Source organism: Saimiri boliviensis, chromosome 1 (assembly GCF_048565385.1).
Source record: "Saimiri boliviensis isolate mSaiBol1 chromosome 1, mSaiBol1.pri, whole genome shotgun sequence".
In the NCBI taxonomy this organism is placed as follows: domain Eukaryota; kingdom Metazoa; phylum Chordata; class Mammalia; order Primates; family Cebidae; genus Saimiri; species Saimiri boliviensis.
Window position 1 is genome coordinate 71,376,911 of NC_133449.1, and position 14,385 is coordinate 71,391,295.

The 14,385-nt window shown below is 40.1% G+C and overlaps 1 protein-coding gene across 3 annotated transcripts in view; it reads right to left on the reverse strand.

Annotated features, from left to right (window-relative positions):
• The window catches only part of MEIS1 (Meis homeobox 1), a 139,153-nt gene that overhangs the window by 103,076 nt on the left and 21,692 nt on the right, over positions 1–14,385 (reverse strand). For all 3 annotated transcript variants that reach the window (XM_010333527.3, XM_003922680.4, XM_003922679.4), the window contains exon 7: positions 4,721–4,832. In XM_010333527.3, the coding sequence (XP_010331829.1) occupies positions 4,721–4,832 (112 nt within the window). The remainder of the gene's footprint in view (positions 1–4,720; positions 4,833–14,385) is intronic.

Sequence of the window (14,385 nt, forward strand, 5' to 3'; positions counted from 1 at the left end):
AATACCAGTGAATCATATCAGTCATCATGCTCCCTTTGTAAATACTTCATTCATCATTCCACTCTGCATGCAAAACTAGGTTCTCCCTCCTCAGCAGAACGTTACCCCTCTGAGTCTAAGGCAATTCTCTCGTATTCATAGCTAGGTCACCATTAGGGAGCACAGCGCCAGGTTCGGTACAGACAACTGGGGAAAGAATTGTCAAACTGGTAACAGAAAGAATGTCTGTCAAATGGTCTGTTTCTCCAGGAAAGCAGTGTATCAAATAGGACATCACAGTTAGGATCCTGGGCTCCAGAGTCAGACTGCATGGGTTCAAGTCCCAACTGGAGCACCAACCAGTGCCTTTGACAAGTCTACTTATCACTCTGTGCCTCGGTGACCTCACTCCAAAAGTGAGGGAATGGAAATATCTACACTGACTGACAGCCCTTCACATCCTGTTTTGTTATCTTTTACCGTCATTTGTTTACCTCTCTTAACTTTAAAGCAAAAAGAGAGACCTGTCCAAACTCAAAAATGTGGTCAATCATAGCTGAAACTGCTTAAGAGGCATAGAGTGGCTGTGGCAGGCCTCTGGAGGAGCAGTAAAAATCTAGGTGAAAGAGGGACCCAATTTGCTTGAAGTTCCCCCACTCCAAATCACACAGTCCCCAGAGTGGGCCCTAATTACGGTCAAGGTGGGCAGCCAAGCACAGTAGGATGCAAAAGACACATGAAAGCCACACGTCTCTGCCATCATGTACCTCCTATTATGAGACACTACTTGGCAGCCCTGGAAACAGACACCCCACCCTAAAGCAGTTCCAAAGCCAAGAGACCAAGATCCTGAAGCTGACTTTGACAGTTATTCACTCTGCGATATTTCTGAGCTATTACCTCTTTCTTCTGTGAAATGGGAAAACAAAGCAAATAATTGCCAGGGATAAAATAAGGATTCAATCTGGTGTCTTTGGAAGTGCTTTGAGGAAGTTGAAGAGTAAGCAAAATCAGTGTTGTAGCAACAGCAACAGAATCCCCAACCAAACACAGATGTGAGGCTTTCCCTCTTAAATGCCAATTGAAAAGGAATTTACTATTAAAGAATCAACCTTCTGCAAGGGGCCACAAGTATTAATATTGAATGGAAGTAGATATCATTTAAAAAGTTGTCATGATAATTTGAATTGAGGAAAAGACATATTGTGTAAATCATGAATAAACATTAAATCCCTGAATGAAATAAATACCTTTAGTATTTATTTCACGAAATATCTTTGGTATTTTTTAAATTTCATATCTTACATACATTCTCTTTAGAATGCCCACGATTGGATTTTCTTTTTTCTTTTTTTCTTTGTTTGGAGACGGAGTCTTGCTCTGTCACCCAAACTGGAGTGCTGTGGCACAACCTTGGCTCACTGCAATCTCCATCTTCCAGGATCAAGCGATTCTCCGACCTCAGCCTCCCAAGTAGCTGGGATTACAGGTGCTCGCCACAGCACCCAGTTAAGTTTTGTATCTTTAATAGAGATGGGGTTTCACCATGTCGGCCAGACTGGTCTCAAACTCCAGACTTTGTGATCCACCCGCCTCTGCCTCCCAAAGTCTGGGATTACAGGCGTGAGCCACTGCACACAGTCATAGATTTTGTATTTCTTTTTTTAATGTTTAGGTAAAAATGTATACTAAAACTCTTTCAGTGATCACAACAGCTACTAATTCAGCAAATTATCAGGCACTCAAAATTCCCCAAATTGCTGGAACTCTAACTAGAAACTCTTACATTTTGAAATCTGCCGGAAATTTTAAAATTTCCTGCATAACTTATTTCATTTTATTTACTTTGAAAGTTCAAAAGAAGAGGACTCAGTTAAGATATATACAGCCTGTTACATGCCTCCACTGGGCAGTAGATAAGGTTATTTAACAGAGGACTAAAGCCTAAGGGATTTCTTTTTTCTTCTCTCTCTCTCTCTCTCTTTTTTCTTTTTCTTTTTGTGACACAGGTACCATAATGAAGTGGTAAAAACGGAAAAGGAATGAGGAAGAAAGAAATGCAGTACAACTAATACAGCAGAGAAAGTTTTAAAATATGTATTACTCCTGTCTGTGGGGGAAACACCTCTTTGGATGTGTTCTTGGCAGATTGAGTTATTTCTGTCTATTGGGTATGTATAAAGACATATTTATGGATTTATAAATCTTTTGAAGAGGGCTGTTATTTACCCAGTTGACTAAAATGGACTCAAACTGTGTAAATAACTATTTAGGACATGTACTACAGGCCAAATGCTGGCACAGCTTACACTTCCATGCCTGCCAGAAAAGGCAAACAGGGAAAACATGGAAAAGCCACTGTGCACAGTTAATCCGAAGGCTGCACAAAGACCAAGCTCTGCAGGTCTCAGGGATGAAAAAAAAGGTTTAGAAGGGTCATGGTTGGCATGGAAATGTGCATAAGTTGTTGCAGCAACACTTTCAGGCATCATTCTGCATTTAGCAGAAATAAATTCAACCACCAAGGAAAACGCACAAGGAAGGACAAATAAGATTGAAGGTGGGGTTCCCATCAGCCCCTGTTAGCAAGCACAGAAAAGTGGGGCAGGGGAAACCAGCACAGAAAGTTTCCACCTGATGACAGTGGAAGTTATTGATCGTAGTTCTTTGGTAGAGAGATGAGGAAAGAGGGTCTGATGAGAAGAAGCTTATTTCAGTCATTGGGAAACTGGAAGTTTAGGTCTGACGCTCCACCGGGACCTTGCCAAATCATTCAGCTTCTCCATGCCCTTATTTTTCTCATCTGTTAAATGGGGCTACACCTACTTATACTGCTACCCAGGATTTTTAAAAATGATTCAGCTGAGATCATTCAAATAAGATAATTGATGTGAAAATGTCTTAAAAATAACTAGGTGTTGGACTCAAATACAAAAATATAAAAAGAAAAATTATAGAAAGAAACATTCTAAGTGGAAAGTTAGTAATATGAAGAATATAGAGTTCCTAGTTACAATCAAATTATTAAATAGGCCTTTGGAGAACACTTGTTGAAGGAAGAGGCAGCATACAACATTCCTAATTTCTTGTTACAGCACGCAGAGGAGAAGAACTGGTATTGGGCATTTGCTATCTGAAAATCCTCTTATCATATTATGTTTGAGAAAACTGACGCATTACCGTTTTAAATTCAAGGGCATTTCAGCAATTTGCAAGCCTTCAATGTAAGAGCTGAACTATACCTATTCTCAGATGATGTAAGTTTTGAAAAGCAAGAAATGAAAAAGAAAAAGAAGCCAAACACTAGGCTGTGACCCCATGTAGCAATTTTGGGCCACAGGAAAAAGAATTTAGATTCCATTTACACCTTTTTGAAAACTCGTAGTGTAAGTAGAGTTATGAAAGTAGGGTTTTATATTGAAAGTGCTGACACCACCCCAACTATAGCGCTGGGAACAGCAACGCCATAACACATATATATACACGCACTTGAAAGAAAAAAGGCCCCTTGGATTTATGCTGCATATCATTTTCCAGTAAAAGTCAGAGGTCAGAGGTTACCTGTTTCTGCCTCAGCTCTGAACCAGTTTACTATTCTGGGCTCCGTTTTTACTAGGCTTACAGTTGTGATGAAGTCAGCAACTTTTCTTTGAACAATAAAATGTCTCAAATGTTTAAAATTATATTTGTAGAAGTTATTCCCGGTACAAAGAGCATACATGTGTCTAAAAAAAAAAAATTAACTGTCCTGTTTTTGTTTTCAAATTAATCATGCCAAATTCATTGTAGACTTTGCAATTTTAATTGGTAGAGCCTAACTAAGCTAGACAACAAAATTCCTTTGTTGCCTAATAGCACTGCAGCGAAACACGATCATAAAACCAGATTTTAAAGTATGTACCTACTGTGGGCTCAGAGTCAACTCCAATAAAACAGCCTTTTTATATTCAGATAAATAATTCTCTTTTAAACTTTAATTGCATTAATGGAACACAAAATCCGCCACAGTGGGATCTCATGAAAAGCAGTACAGACATTTGAATACTCATTCGCCCTTTTGCTGAAGATTAGCTTGATGTTTAAACTTTATTCCTACTAGTTATAGTCAAACATGCACATCCATGGACACCCACAAACACACAGGTATGTGCATTCACAGGATAACACAAATTAATCTGTTATCTTTTCATTTCTTCCTAAATTTTATTTAGTCTGGCTTTGCAATGAAGCCAAGCAGTTAAGAGGCTCAGATAAATAAAACCAGAAAAAAAATGGCTTCAACCCAGTGGAAAGGGAAGCCCAGCATGTGCTACTGAAAGGCCCACGGCCTTAGAAGCATCTTAAGACATCGTTAACTCAGAATCCTAGTGGGTGTTTCTTCATGAGCTCTTGAAAAGCCTCTGAGGGCAAGCAGTAGTAATACTTTTTATTTGTATAGCAGGGTATTAGTGGCATACTATTTATTCACATTCAAACTTCTAAGCTACTTCCCTAATCTTGCCCGCAGTCAATTCACTGACCCTGTTTTACGAAGCTGGCCAGGTGACAGGCAGTTAGGCAGCTGGAATGGCACAGAAGAAAACAGGATCGGAGAATAAAATAAGATGAGCTGATTCTCAAGTTAAAGGAGGCTTATCCTCTAGGAAAACTGTATGGTATACAGAGTAACTCACTTGACAGTTCTGATTTTTTAATCCTTAAAAATGAAACAAGTAGCAAAAGAGAATAGCATCTCTCCTACCTTGCTCACTGCTGTTGTCCCCACTGTGTGACGTGTGGCCACCGCTGGAAGGGCCTGGGGTTCCTCCTGAACGGGTAGATGCTGTGTCATCATGATCTCTGTTCCAAGAGGGCTGTGGGGGCACAAATCAGAAACCCAAATAAGAGGCATCTGTGAACCCTATTGGCAAGGATCCCATGGCATAATGACAAAGCCATGAAGGGCTGGAGCACATAATGTGCCACTTTCCCCATCTCCCTTCAACCATGGTTCCAGCTCAGAGCTGCATTGGTACATTTGTGATTTGCCAGTTTCTGCTTCCAAGCTAAAATAATATCTACAAATAGTTATTCTGTAAGTAATTGCATGCTTTATTACTAAGGAAAACAAAAACATTCCAGGCAAAGAGGAAAACAAAATGCCGCCACTGATTCTGACTATGTTTTTAACATCAACAAACCCTCTGGCACAACCGTCTGCTACTCTGGAAATGCAAAATGAGAACGGTGGTCTGTAACACTGTGGTTTATCGAGGCCTCTGATTCATCCTAGAAGACAAACATGGCAGAGCTTTTAAGACCTCACAATTAGGCCTGGGTCCATAATAGCTAGTATGTGTCAGCTGTTTGCCGGATGGTACATGGCAAATGGACCAGGCATGGGGACAAAAAAGAAATGAGAATAACAATAGATTCACATGGACTGTGTACACTCAGCCCCATGCAGAGCCTTCTTGTACTATTGAACGGAAAACAGATGTTGCTTCTTATCACTGGGTGCATTCGAAAGTAACATTCAGATAGGAAAAACTGGCCATAAATTAAATTCTTAAGGAAAACAATCATGGCGACACTTCTCCCAAATCTCCCTTTATCACCAGAAAAGATTTTAATTAGCTTTTGGTGCTAGCTTTCAAAAACAGCCTCATGAGTCACTGGTCATCCTGCACAGTAGGAATGATGCAAAATACAAAGCTGGTCTTTGGCCCGGAAGTGATATTTGTCTTCAAGATTATTAGTGGGAAAGTAGGCTGATCTTGTATATAAAATATGTATATATCATCTCAATCATATAAGGTCACACTGCATGACTATATAGTAGTAGAGTTTGCTGACCCTTCCAATATGTTTAAGTATGGGTAGTGAAATCAAAGAGCTCTTTGCTTATTTCTACAAAAGTATTTTCCTATCCTGGAGAAGATAAGAAGGGCTGAGATCAAAACGTCTCAGACACCCTGGGAGAGAAAAGTAAAGATCCCATCTAAGAGGCGGGCTGTATAGGAATCAAAGGGAAAGAGTCACTGTTCCTGAACAGGATGCATCACTGTCACTTATTCTATAATCTTGGCCAGAACATGAATGCAGCCTGAAAAATGAAAATAAAGTTATAGAAAGATATGCCATTTGTATGTTTGACTCACCCATTATGCATATTCTCAAAAACAGTGCTAATTGATCTGCTGATTCTGTGATTGAAAGACATGTGAACTGTGAAAGAAATGCTTTTGCAAACACGCATTCTGCAGCATACCAGAAGAATGCTGTAAGACGTAATCTGGAACACACGCTCAGAATGCAAACAGTTAATGCATAAATTTTCAGTTTGTACAACTGCAGCTCTAAAAGGGGGACTTGTTTATTCAGAGCTCTGCAGAAAGAATGGTACAGCACCCAGGGGACAGACAATGCCAGGCACAAAACCCCGGTGCCTCGACATGTAAAAGGATGTTTTTCTATGTGCTACAAATCCCACTTGAAAATATAATTAGAAAGAGAAAATGGCAAACTATTGCATTAACTGTAATTGAACAAAAGACCAGCAAGGCATGTGGGAGGCTGCAGGAACCCGTGGGAGTTTCAGGATGCATGAGATCCTGCGAGTGACATCTCCTGGGCACTCTCATTTTATTTATGTTGTCCCTCACTACTATTGTTGACTGGTGATCTGACTGGTAATTAATAGAAAAGCTAGCGATAACAAGCTAAAATACAGAGCCACAGACCAACCTCATCAGAAGCATGTTTGCTAATCTGATTAAGACTAGGACTCCAAAAGGTGACTTAGAACCAAAGAATTATTCCTTGTTATACAGGAAACTGTCCTCCTTTATGCTACAACAGACCTGATATATTCACTATCTTTTAATGAGCTCCACTGATTTATTCAGCTTTGCTCTGCTCCCTCCCCCACTTTTCTACTGTGCAGGATGTAGATTAATTCAATGCTTAATTGTTTAGTAAATTCAATTTTCCACATTCTATTCTGCATAGCTTTTGCTAAGGTTCTTAAATCTTCAGCAGTGAGCCCTGAGCCCAGTGTTTGTGATCTGTGCCTACCTTTTTTCATCACCATTTTTCTTCATCCACCACTTAATTCACCATGAAAAGATTTTCCTTGCTGGAAATTCTGATTCCACTATGATCTGTGAGGCATTCCGATTCATTGCATTTTCATTGTGTTGGGCCTTAGATGCTGGGTTCCTCTTTTCTCACAGCTATCGCCACATTATACAGGAATTCATGCAAGAAATGTTGGATTCCACCTCACTTTATCCAAATTTTGTGCAACCTATATGTTTAAATTTGTGTATTCACCAAAGGTAGGAGCCAATAGTTTCCACCTAATATCATTCTTCTCACAGCCTTGCTCTTCCGGAAGGCCTGTGAATACTGAATGCACTTCTCTGAAGAGAAATCTAACTTTTGTGGTCCTTTCTTGAATTAGCATTTTGTGTATTAGCATTTTAAGAATGATGTAGTCACATGAAACTAAGCATTAGAAGAAATCCACAAAGTTACCAAAACAGAATGAGAATTATGCTTAGTTCAGTTCATTAAGCATGATTAAAGTCTAAGTATCAGAAATAGCTCATGAACTCTTCCAGTATAAATATGTAAGACAGCCCTAATCAGAACAAACTCCCCCCAAATCCATCTACGGAGAAGCTCAATTACAGTAATATATCTCTGTGACTATATGTGGTTACACCAAACATCATTATTACTTTTAAAACAAAATATGTGCATCTGATTATGTATCTATATCTGTAAAGCTGCGAGTTGCTTGGGGCCACTTGTAATGTAAGACTGACAGAATAAAATCAAGAATGAATGGCATTAGATAAATAAAAAACCTTAGTCATGGTTTTAAATGAAGTCCCAAAGAGGCTCTTTTCTTCAATGTGTATGATTTCAGAGAAAGCAATGGCTGTGTTCTTACTTACTGGAAATCCATTAAGACAAGAGGTCTTAACCTGAGGTCTAGAATCTCCTATGGAAGACTTTAGGGGGGTCTTGTTGGAACAATATTTGGGTTTATGTGCACACTTGCATATTTTTTCCAAGGGGTAGGGTTCAAACTTTTTATCAGATTCTCAAACAGGTATGCCATTCTCTCAAAAATTGAGAACCACTGCTCTAGGAGATGTTCACAGGACTAGACACAACAACAAAACAACAAAATATTGCTGGAAAGGCCTGAAAGGTCATTGACTCTGCATTCGAACTTGCCATTGACAGCCAATGTCCTCCAGACACTATTTCTGTTGCCATGAATGGAAGCAAACAGCTAGAAAGTTCATTCCATCATTAAGTTCTTTTTGATTGATACATAATATATAAACTAATTCAATTTTTCCTCATAGTTTTTTCCAGTTCTAGGGCCCCAACAGACAGCCATTTGAAATATTCAAAGCAAGCTATGATTCTCACCATATCTTCTCTCTTTGACAGCTTGAACACTCCCATTTCCTTCTATCATTTCTTAAGAACACTTCAAAATAAGTTCTTTGGGTGTTCTTTATGATTCAATGTATGGAATTTTCAATCTCTAAGGCAATCTTACTGGCATCTGGTAGTAAAATAGAAGCAATGATCTCCCCTAACTGCAGGGTCCTCCAGGAGTGAGGATGGTATCTTAAATCTTCTCTGTCTTCTCCTTTCCTAGCTCAGCACAACGCATGGCTAATGTTCAGCAGGCACCGAGTGTTTAGGGAATGGATCTGAATTGTTCATTAGTCACTGTGCCACCAACATCCCAACCAACAGACTGCAACTTCAAAAACTATTTTGCCTTCCTGAATAAAGTTACCCACTGGTGACCTTTTTTTCTTTTATCATTTGCTCTTTTTCAATCTATGCCTTAAATTTAGACAGACATCAGGTCCTCTTAGCACTGTCCAGGTCTTCCTTGGATAATTCCTCCCTCTACAGTGGCTTGATTTCCTATATGCTACCAAACGTGTTTGTCTGAATCTCTTCTTTGGTCTTTAGACTTTTATGTCCAACTACCTACAAAACTATCTCCATGCAAAGACATCCACCTGAAGAAGTCCAAAAGTGGACTTGTTTCAACTCAACAAGTCCAAAGCTAAACTCTCCATGTCTCCACCAAACCTTGTACTCATTCTTTTTTATTCCATGTCCTAGTAGGTATCACATTGTCCATCTGTGGTGTAAACCTGAGAGTCATTCATGTGCTCGCTCTCTCTGTCTCTCTCCCTCCCCCCTCCTCATTCAATCATTCACCAAATCTTGTCTATTTTTGACCCCTAAATTGTTCTGAAATAAATCTCCCCTATTCCGTATTCGTGACTGCTGTTCTTGTTAAGGCCCTCATCACTCCCAAGTTTTAAAAGATTTTCATTCCATCAGATCATAAGCTCTGTGAGGTCAGACATGGTGTCAGTTTTGCTCACCATTGCATCCTGACTATCAATCACAGTGCCCAGCAGTTGGCTGACACTTAGGAAACATTTGTTGAATGAACAGACTGCTCCTTGCTGCCTACAGAATACAATCTGAGGTCCTTATTCTGGTATACAAAGCCCTTTATAATCTCTCCCAGGGATCATTCCTTTGCTCCTGCAACAACCAATTGCACATGATTTCTGACAAATACTCTGTTGCTTATTGCTCCAGGCCCATGCTCATCCTTCTCCTCTGCCTGCAGTGTCTTGCTCTGTCCTGCCTGACCCCAGCCCCTGATTATCTCCTTCCTGCTGTTTAAGGCACAACTCAGATACCACATCACCTAGAAAACCTTCCCTGTGGCTGGGCACAGTGGCTCACATCTGTAATCCCAGCACGTTGGGAGGCCGAGGCAGGTTGATCACAAGATCAGGAGTTCGAGACCAGCCTGGCCAACATGGTGAAACTCTGTCTCTACTAAAGATACAAAATATTAGCTGAGTACGGTGGCGCATGCCTGTAATTCTAGCTATATGGGAGGCTGAGGCAAGAGAATCACTTGAACCCAGGAGGCAGAGGTTGCAGTGAGCCAAGATTGCACCATTGGACTCCAGCCTGGGTGACAGGGCAACACTCCATTTCAAAAAAAAAAAAAAAAAAAAAAAATTTCTAATTTAAAAAAAAGAAAAGCTTCCTTGATACACATCATCCCCTGGATGAGTGAGGCCTTGCTGCTCTGAGAGCTCGGACCACCTCATGCACACTTCTAGCCTTTCACTCTTTGCTTTGTGATGACCTGTTATGCCTGTCGACAGTTCTACCCTATGAATGCTTTGAAATCCTAGACTACATCTTATTCATCCTTATATCTTCCATCCTAGGAAAATGTTGATATTAGATACAAATATATTTTTGAGTGACTGAATAACTTAAGTAGCACATAAGGAATCTTTAATAAATTGTCACCTGATACTGTATTCTCCCATATGAAACATCACAAAATGTCAAACAAAGATTTGTACAATTTAAATATATCTCACATATTTGCATTTACACAGACACAACTATAAAAATATATTAATACTCAATTGTAGCATAACAGTCAAAAGAAAGGAAAATTAAAGCTAGGCAGAGTCCTATTTGAGACTTGATTGTGCCAATTACAGGGTCTTAATTAAGTCTCTTGAAACCTTAATGTCCTCATATGGAAATAGGGATAAAAAGGACTCCCTTGCAGACATAACATCTATAAACTGTCAAGCAAGCAGCAAGCACTCAATAGGTGGCAGCTTCTATGGTTCTTAATGTAACAACACAAGTTGACCTAAGTCAGCCCTGAGATATCTACATACAGGTGTATTCAGGTTATAGACCTTCTGGAAAGAATGGTTAACCTGAGCTGGCTTTGTGCACAGCTTGGTATGCCTTAGCCTATCTCCCAGCTGGCGTGTGCTCAGGGAATGCAAACTGATCTTATTTTCACCTTGGAATAACACGATTTTCACAGGTGGTTTGCTCCTCCTCGATTCGTCAAGTTTAATTTGATAGCTAACACTTATAAATCACTTTACAGTATACAAAGCATCTTAACACATCCTCCAAGTCATTCACCACAGTAGTCTGATGCCAGAATCATTTTTTTTTTTCAAACCAAAAATAAAGACGTTTTGTTTGTTTTTTGTTTATCAAAACTTCTACCCTACTGGTCCCATTCAAAAAGGTGGATAATGGAGAGTCTGATGAAGGGGTCAGTTTTACTGTGAAAAGGTCAGTTAGCTGCTATGTAGAGAGACTGATGAAATAATCACAGTGCTCAATATTCGAAGTCAGTCTGTACCTATTAAAAGGTGGCTTTCTCTTTGGGGAGGTACATTTACTCTCTCAAATCACCAGGGTCTCTTTAGTAAACGATCTCTAGTGGCCTGAAAGAGCCAGTCTGTCTCCAAAAGTGAACAGTTTAGTCTCTGCAGGTGAGGACAATCTCCAGGTCTGCAGGGGGAAGGCACCTGTGTGCATGGTGCTCAGGAATACACACACGCACTCACACTCGCAGGCTTGCCTGTGTCCGTACCTACGTGCACACGTGCATACCTGTGCTCTTCCATAAAGCACAGCGGATGGGATTGCTGCATGTCACCATCCCACACTGTTGGGGAAGCCACATCTAATTATCCCTGCTCCCCTTGACTTTTCCCCTCTGTCTAAACAGTGTTTCTCGGAATCCCAAAAGGCACATGACTTCAACAAATATCATTTCTTATACACCCCTCAATCAATGATACCATCCGAGGAAAGGGACCAGAGAGATCCATATGCAGAGGAATGAGAAGAGAAGGGACCCAGGAGCTGCTGTGAGAAACAATACACATTAACTTGTGTGTACCTGAAGCTGGGGAATGGGGGATGCTGAGAAGGCATTTTATGTCTGAGTATTTAAAGTCTTGGCATGCTGAAACTCTTATTGAAATGCTTGGTGGCTTGCATTTGTATCTGCTCAATAACCAAAACATATCATATAATCATTCAACCCACTCAACTACCTTGTATTGAGCACGTGTAATTTGCTAGAGCCCTAGGGACAGCCTGCTCCTCTCAAAACATACTCCCTGGGGGCTACATCAACTCAACTTCAAATTCAGGTAATTCTGGAAAAAAAGCTATGTGGATTTCTTAAAAAAAAAAAAAAAAAAAGTCGCTAGAAATCATTAAACAAAATTCATTTAACCACAACAAGTTTAGGGTGTATGTTTTGTTTTGCCTTTTTCTTTTAAACACAGAAAAACTGCTCTTACCGTTTGAGCATTTAGATATTTGGAAATGCCATAAACATTCACAAATTAATACGCCAGTGTGTGCACATGCTGTGGATTCAGAGGCCACACTGAAATGTTGTGGGGAATGATATGGATGTGAAATAGCATGCGTTAGAGAAACCTTTTCTAAGTCCACACTATGCCCTGCTGAAAGTGGATAAAACGCAGACAGGCAATTGCTAGTTCTGGGAAAAGAGTGGTAGGTGCCTGAGGCACTCCCTGATGGTGGCCCGCATTCATCTTACGCAGAGAGGCCAACTTTTTGAAAGGTTGCCTTCCTCACACAGCTCATCCACTTTCTCTACCAACTCTTCTTTCGCTCATTTCCTTCTCGCCCCTCCCTCACTCGCTTACCTTTGCCAAGTCCCTAAGGCCTGCCAGGGTTCTTCTTGAGCCCTTTTTTAATGCTGTGATAAAATGCGCTTATGACTCCACTTAATAGAGGCCTGGAGGATAATTCTGGTGACTCAGGGCAGATGGTAAATTAGCGGTAAGACAATGGAAACCACGGGCCGGGCGCGGTGGCTCACTCCTGTAATCCCAGCACTTTGGGAGGCCAAGGCGGGTGGATCACGAGGTCAGGAGATTGAGACCATCCTGGTCAACACGGTGAAACCCCGTCTCTACTAAAAATACAAAAAATTAGCTGGGCATGGTGGCACGTGTTTGTAATCCCAGCTACTCAGGAGGCTGAGGCAGGAGAATTGCCTGAACCCAGGAGGCGGAGGTTGCGGTGAGCCGAGATCGCACCATTGCACTCCAGCCTGGGGTAACAAGAGCGAAACTCCGTCTCAGAAAAAAAAAAAAAAAAAAAAAAAAAAAAAAAAAAAAAAAAGGACAATGGAAATCCAGTATCTCTCCAGAATCTGTGGCTTTTACCAACACACCACACTGCCTCTTCTCACAGTTCCAGCCCTGACATGTTTGCCATAGTGGACTTTTAATCTAGAAATACATCTTGATCATCTAATCATCTCTTACATCTTGCACTCACTATCTTTACACAGAGCATAAGTGTGTATACTTCGGCATCAAATGAGGCAGATTTCTAAGATCTTAACAGCTACACAACTCTGGTGAATTGCTTTCAAATATACATGTGTGTCTACATACATATACATGTATATATATAATCACATGATAGTAGCGGTGGGTAGTTTGTAGAGGTGGACATAGCATCTGTTAAATCAAATTCCATATTTCCCAGTTCTCACGTACCAAAAATAAAACCTACAAAAATGATAATTTTTCAAACATTGAAACCTCTATCTCTGTGTAATGAGGCATGTAGAGAGGAGGAAAAGAATTTTTGTGCTTTCTTGCCTTTGGTGAAAATTCTCCCAGGGGTAATTTCATCTTTAAATGAAAAGTTTTCTATCAGGTGATTGTTCAAGCTTCAGAAATCACTAAAGCCTGAGTTCAGATGTGAGTGTGCACATGGGTTCACACACACACACAGACTGCAACACACACCTATCACATACATAAGGCATAAGGCAAAAAACATTAAAAAATAAATCACATGACTTTTTAATTACATTGTGATGGAATTTAAAGCAGCTTGACTGTGAGATATATTTTTAAAATCTGCTATCCCTTAAAGATTTTGACCAGGGTCCTGTAATCATTATTCTTCATTCTCCTCTCAGTACTCAGGTGCTGGGCTGCTTTGGCAGGCAGTGTGGGCAAGGACCCTGGGAAGCCAGGACTAAATACCACAAAACACTTTCCCAGTGCTGCTTAAAACCCTAATTTTCAACAGCCTGGTATCTTTTAGGTTTCCACTCTCACATTTTCAGGAATTTATTAATCTGCACGGTTGAATTAACTTACCCAATAAATTAAAAGTGAGTCAACTATGCTAAGCAAAGTTCTACAGATGTAAAACAACACTCAGAATATTCCAAAAGCTTTCCTGATTAAATCAAAACACCACTGATAGACTTTGCCCAATTTTTTAACTTTGACAATCAGTGTTAACATCATCCCGTGGTGGCCCCACTGTGGTCTAAGAAGATAATATAGATTTCTACATGTGGTACATTCAGACACATTACAAGGAAAAGGAATAATTATAATACAAAGGCAATTGACAAGAAATGATCGGTTTTACCAAAGTCTCAAAACTGGCAATAGATATTATTCAAATGCCCTAAATGTTCAAATTCTACATAGCAGTTTATTG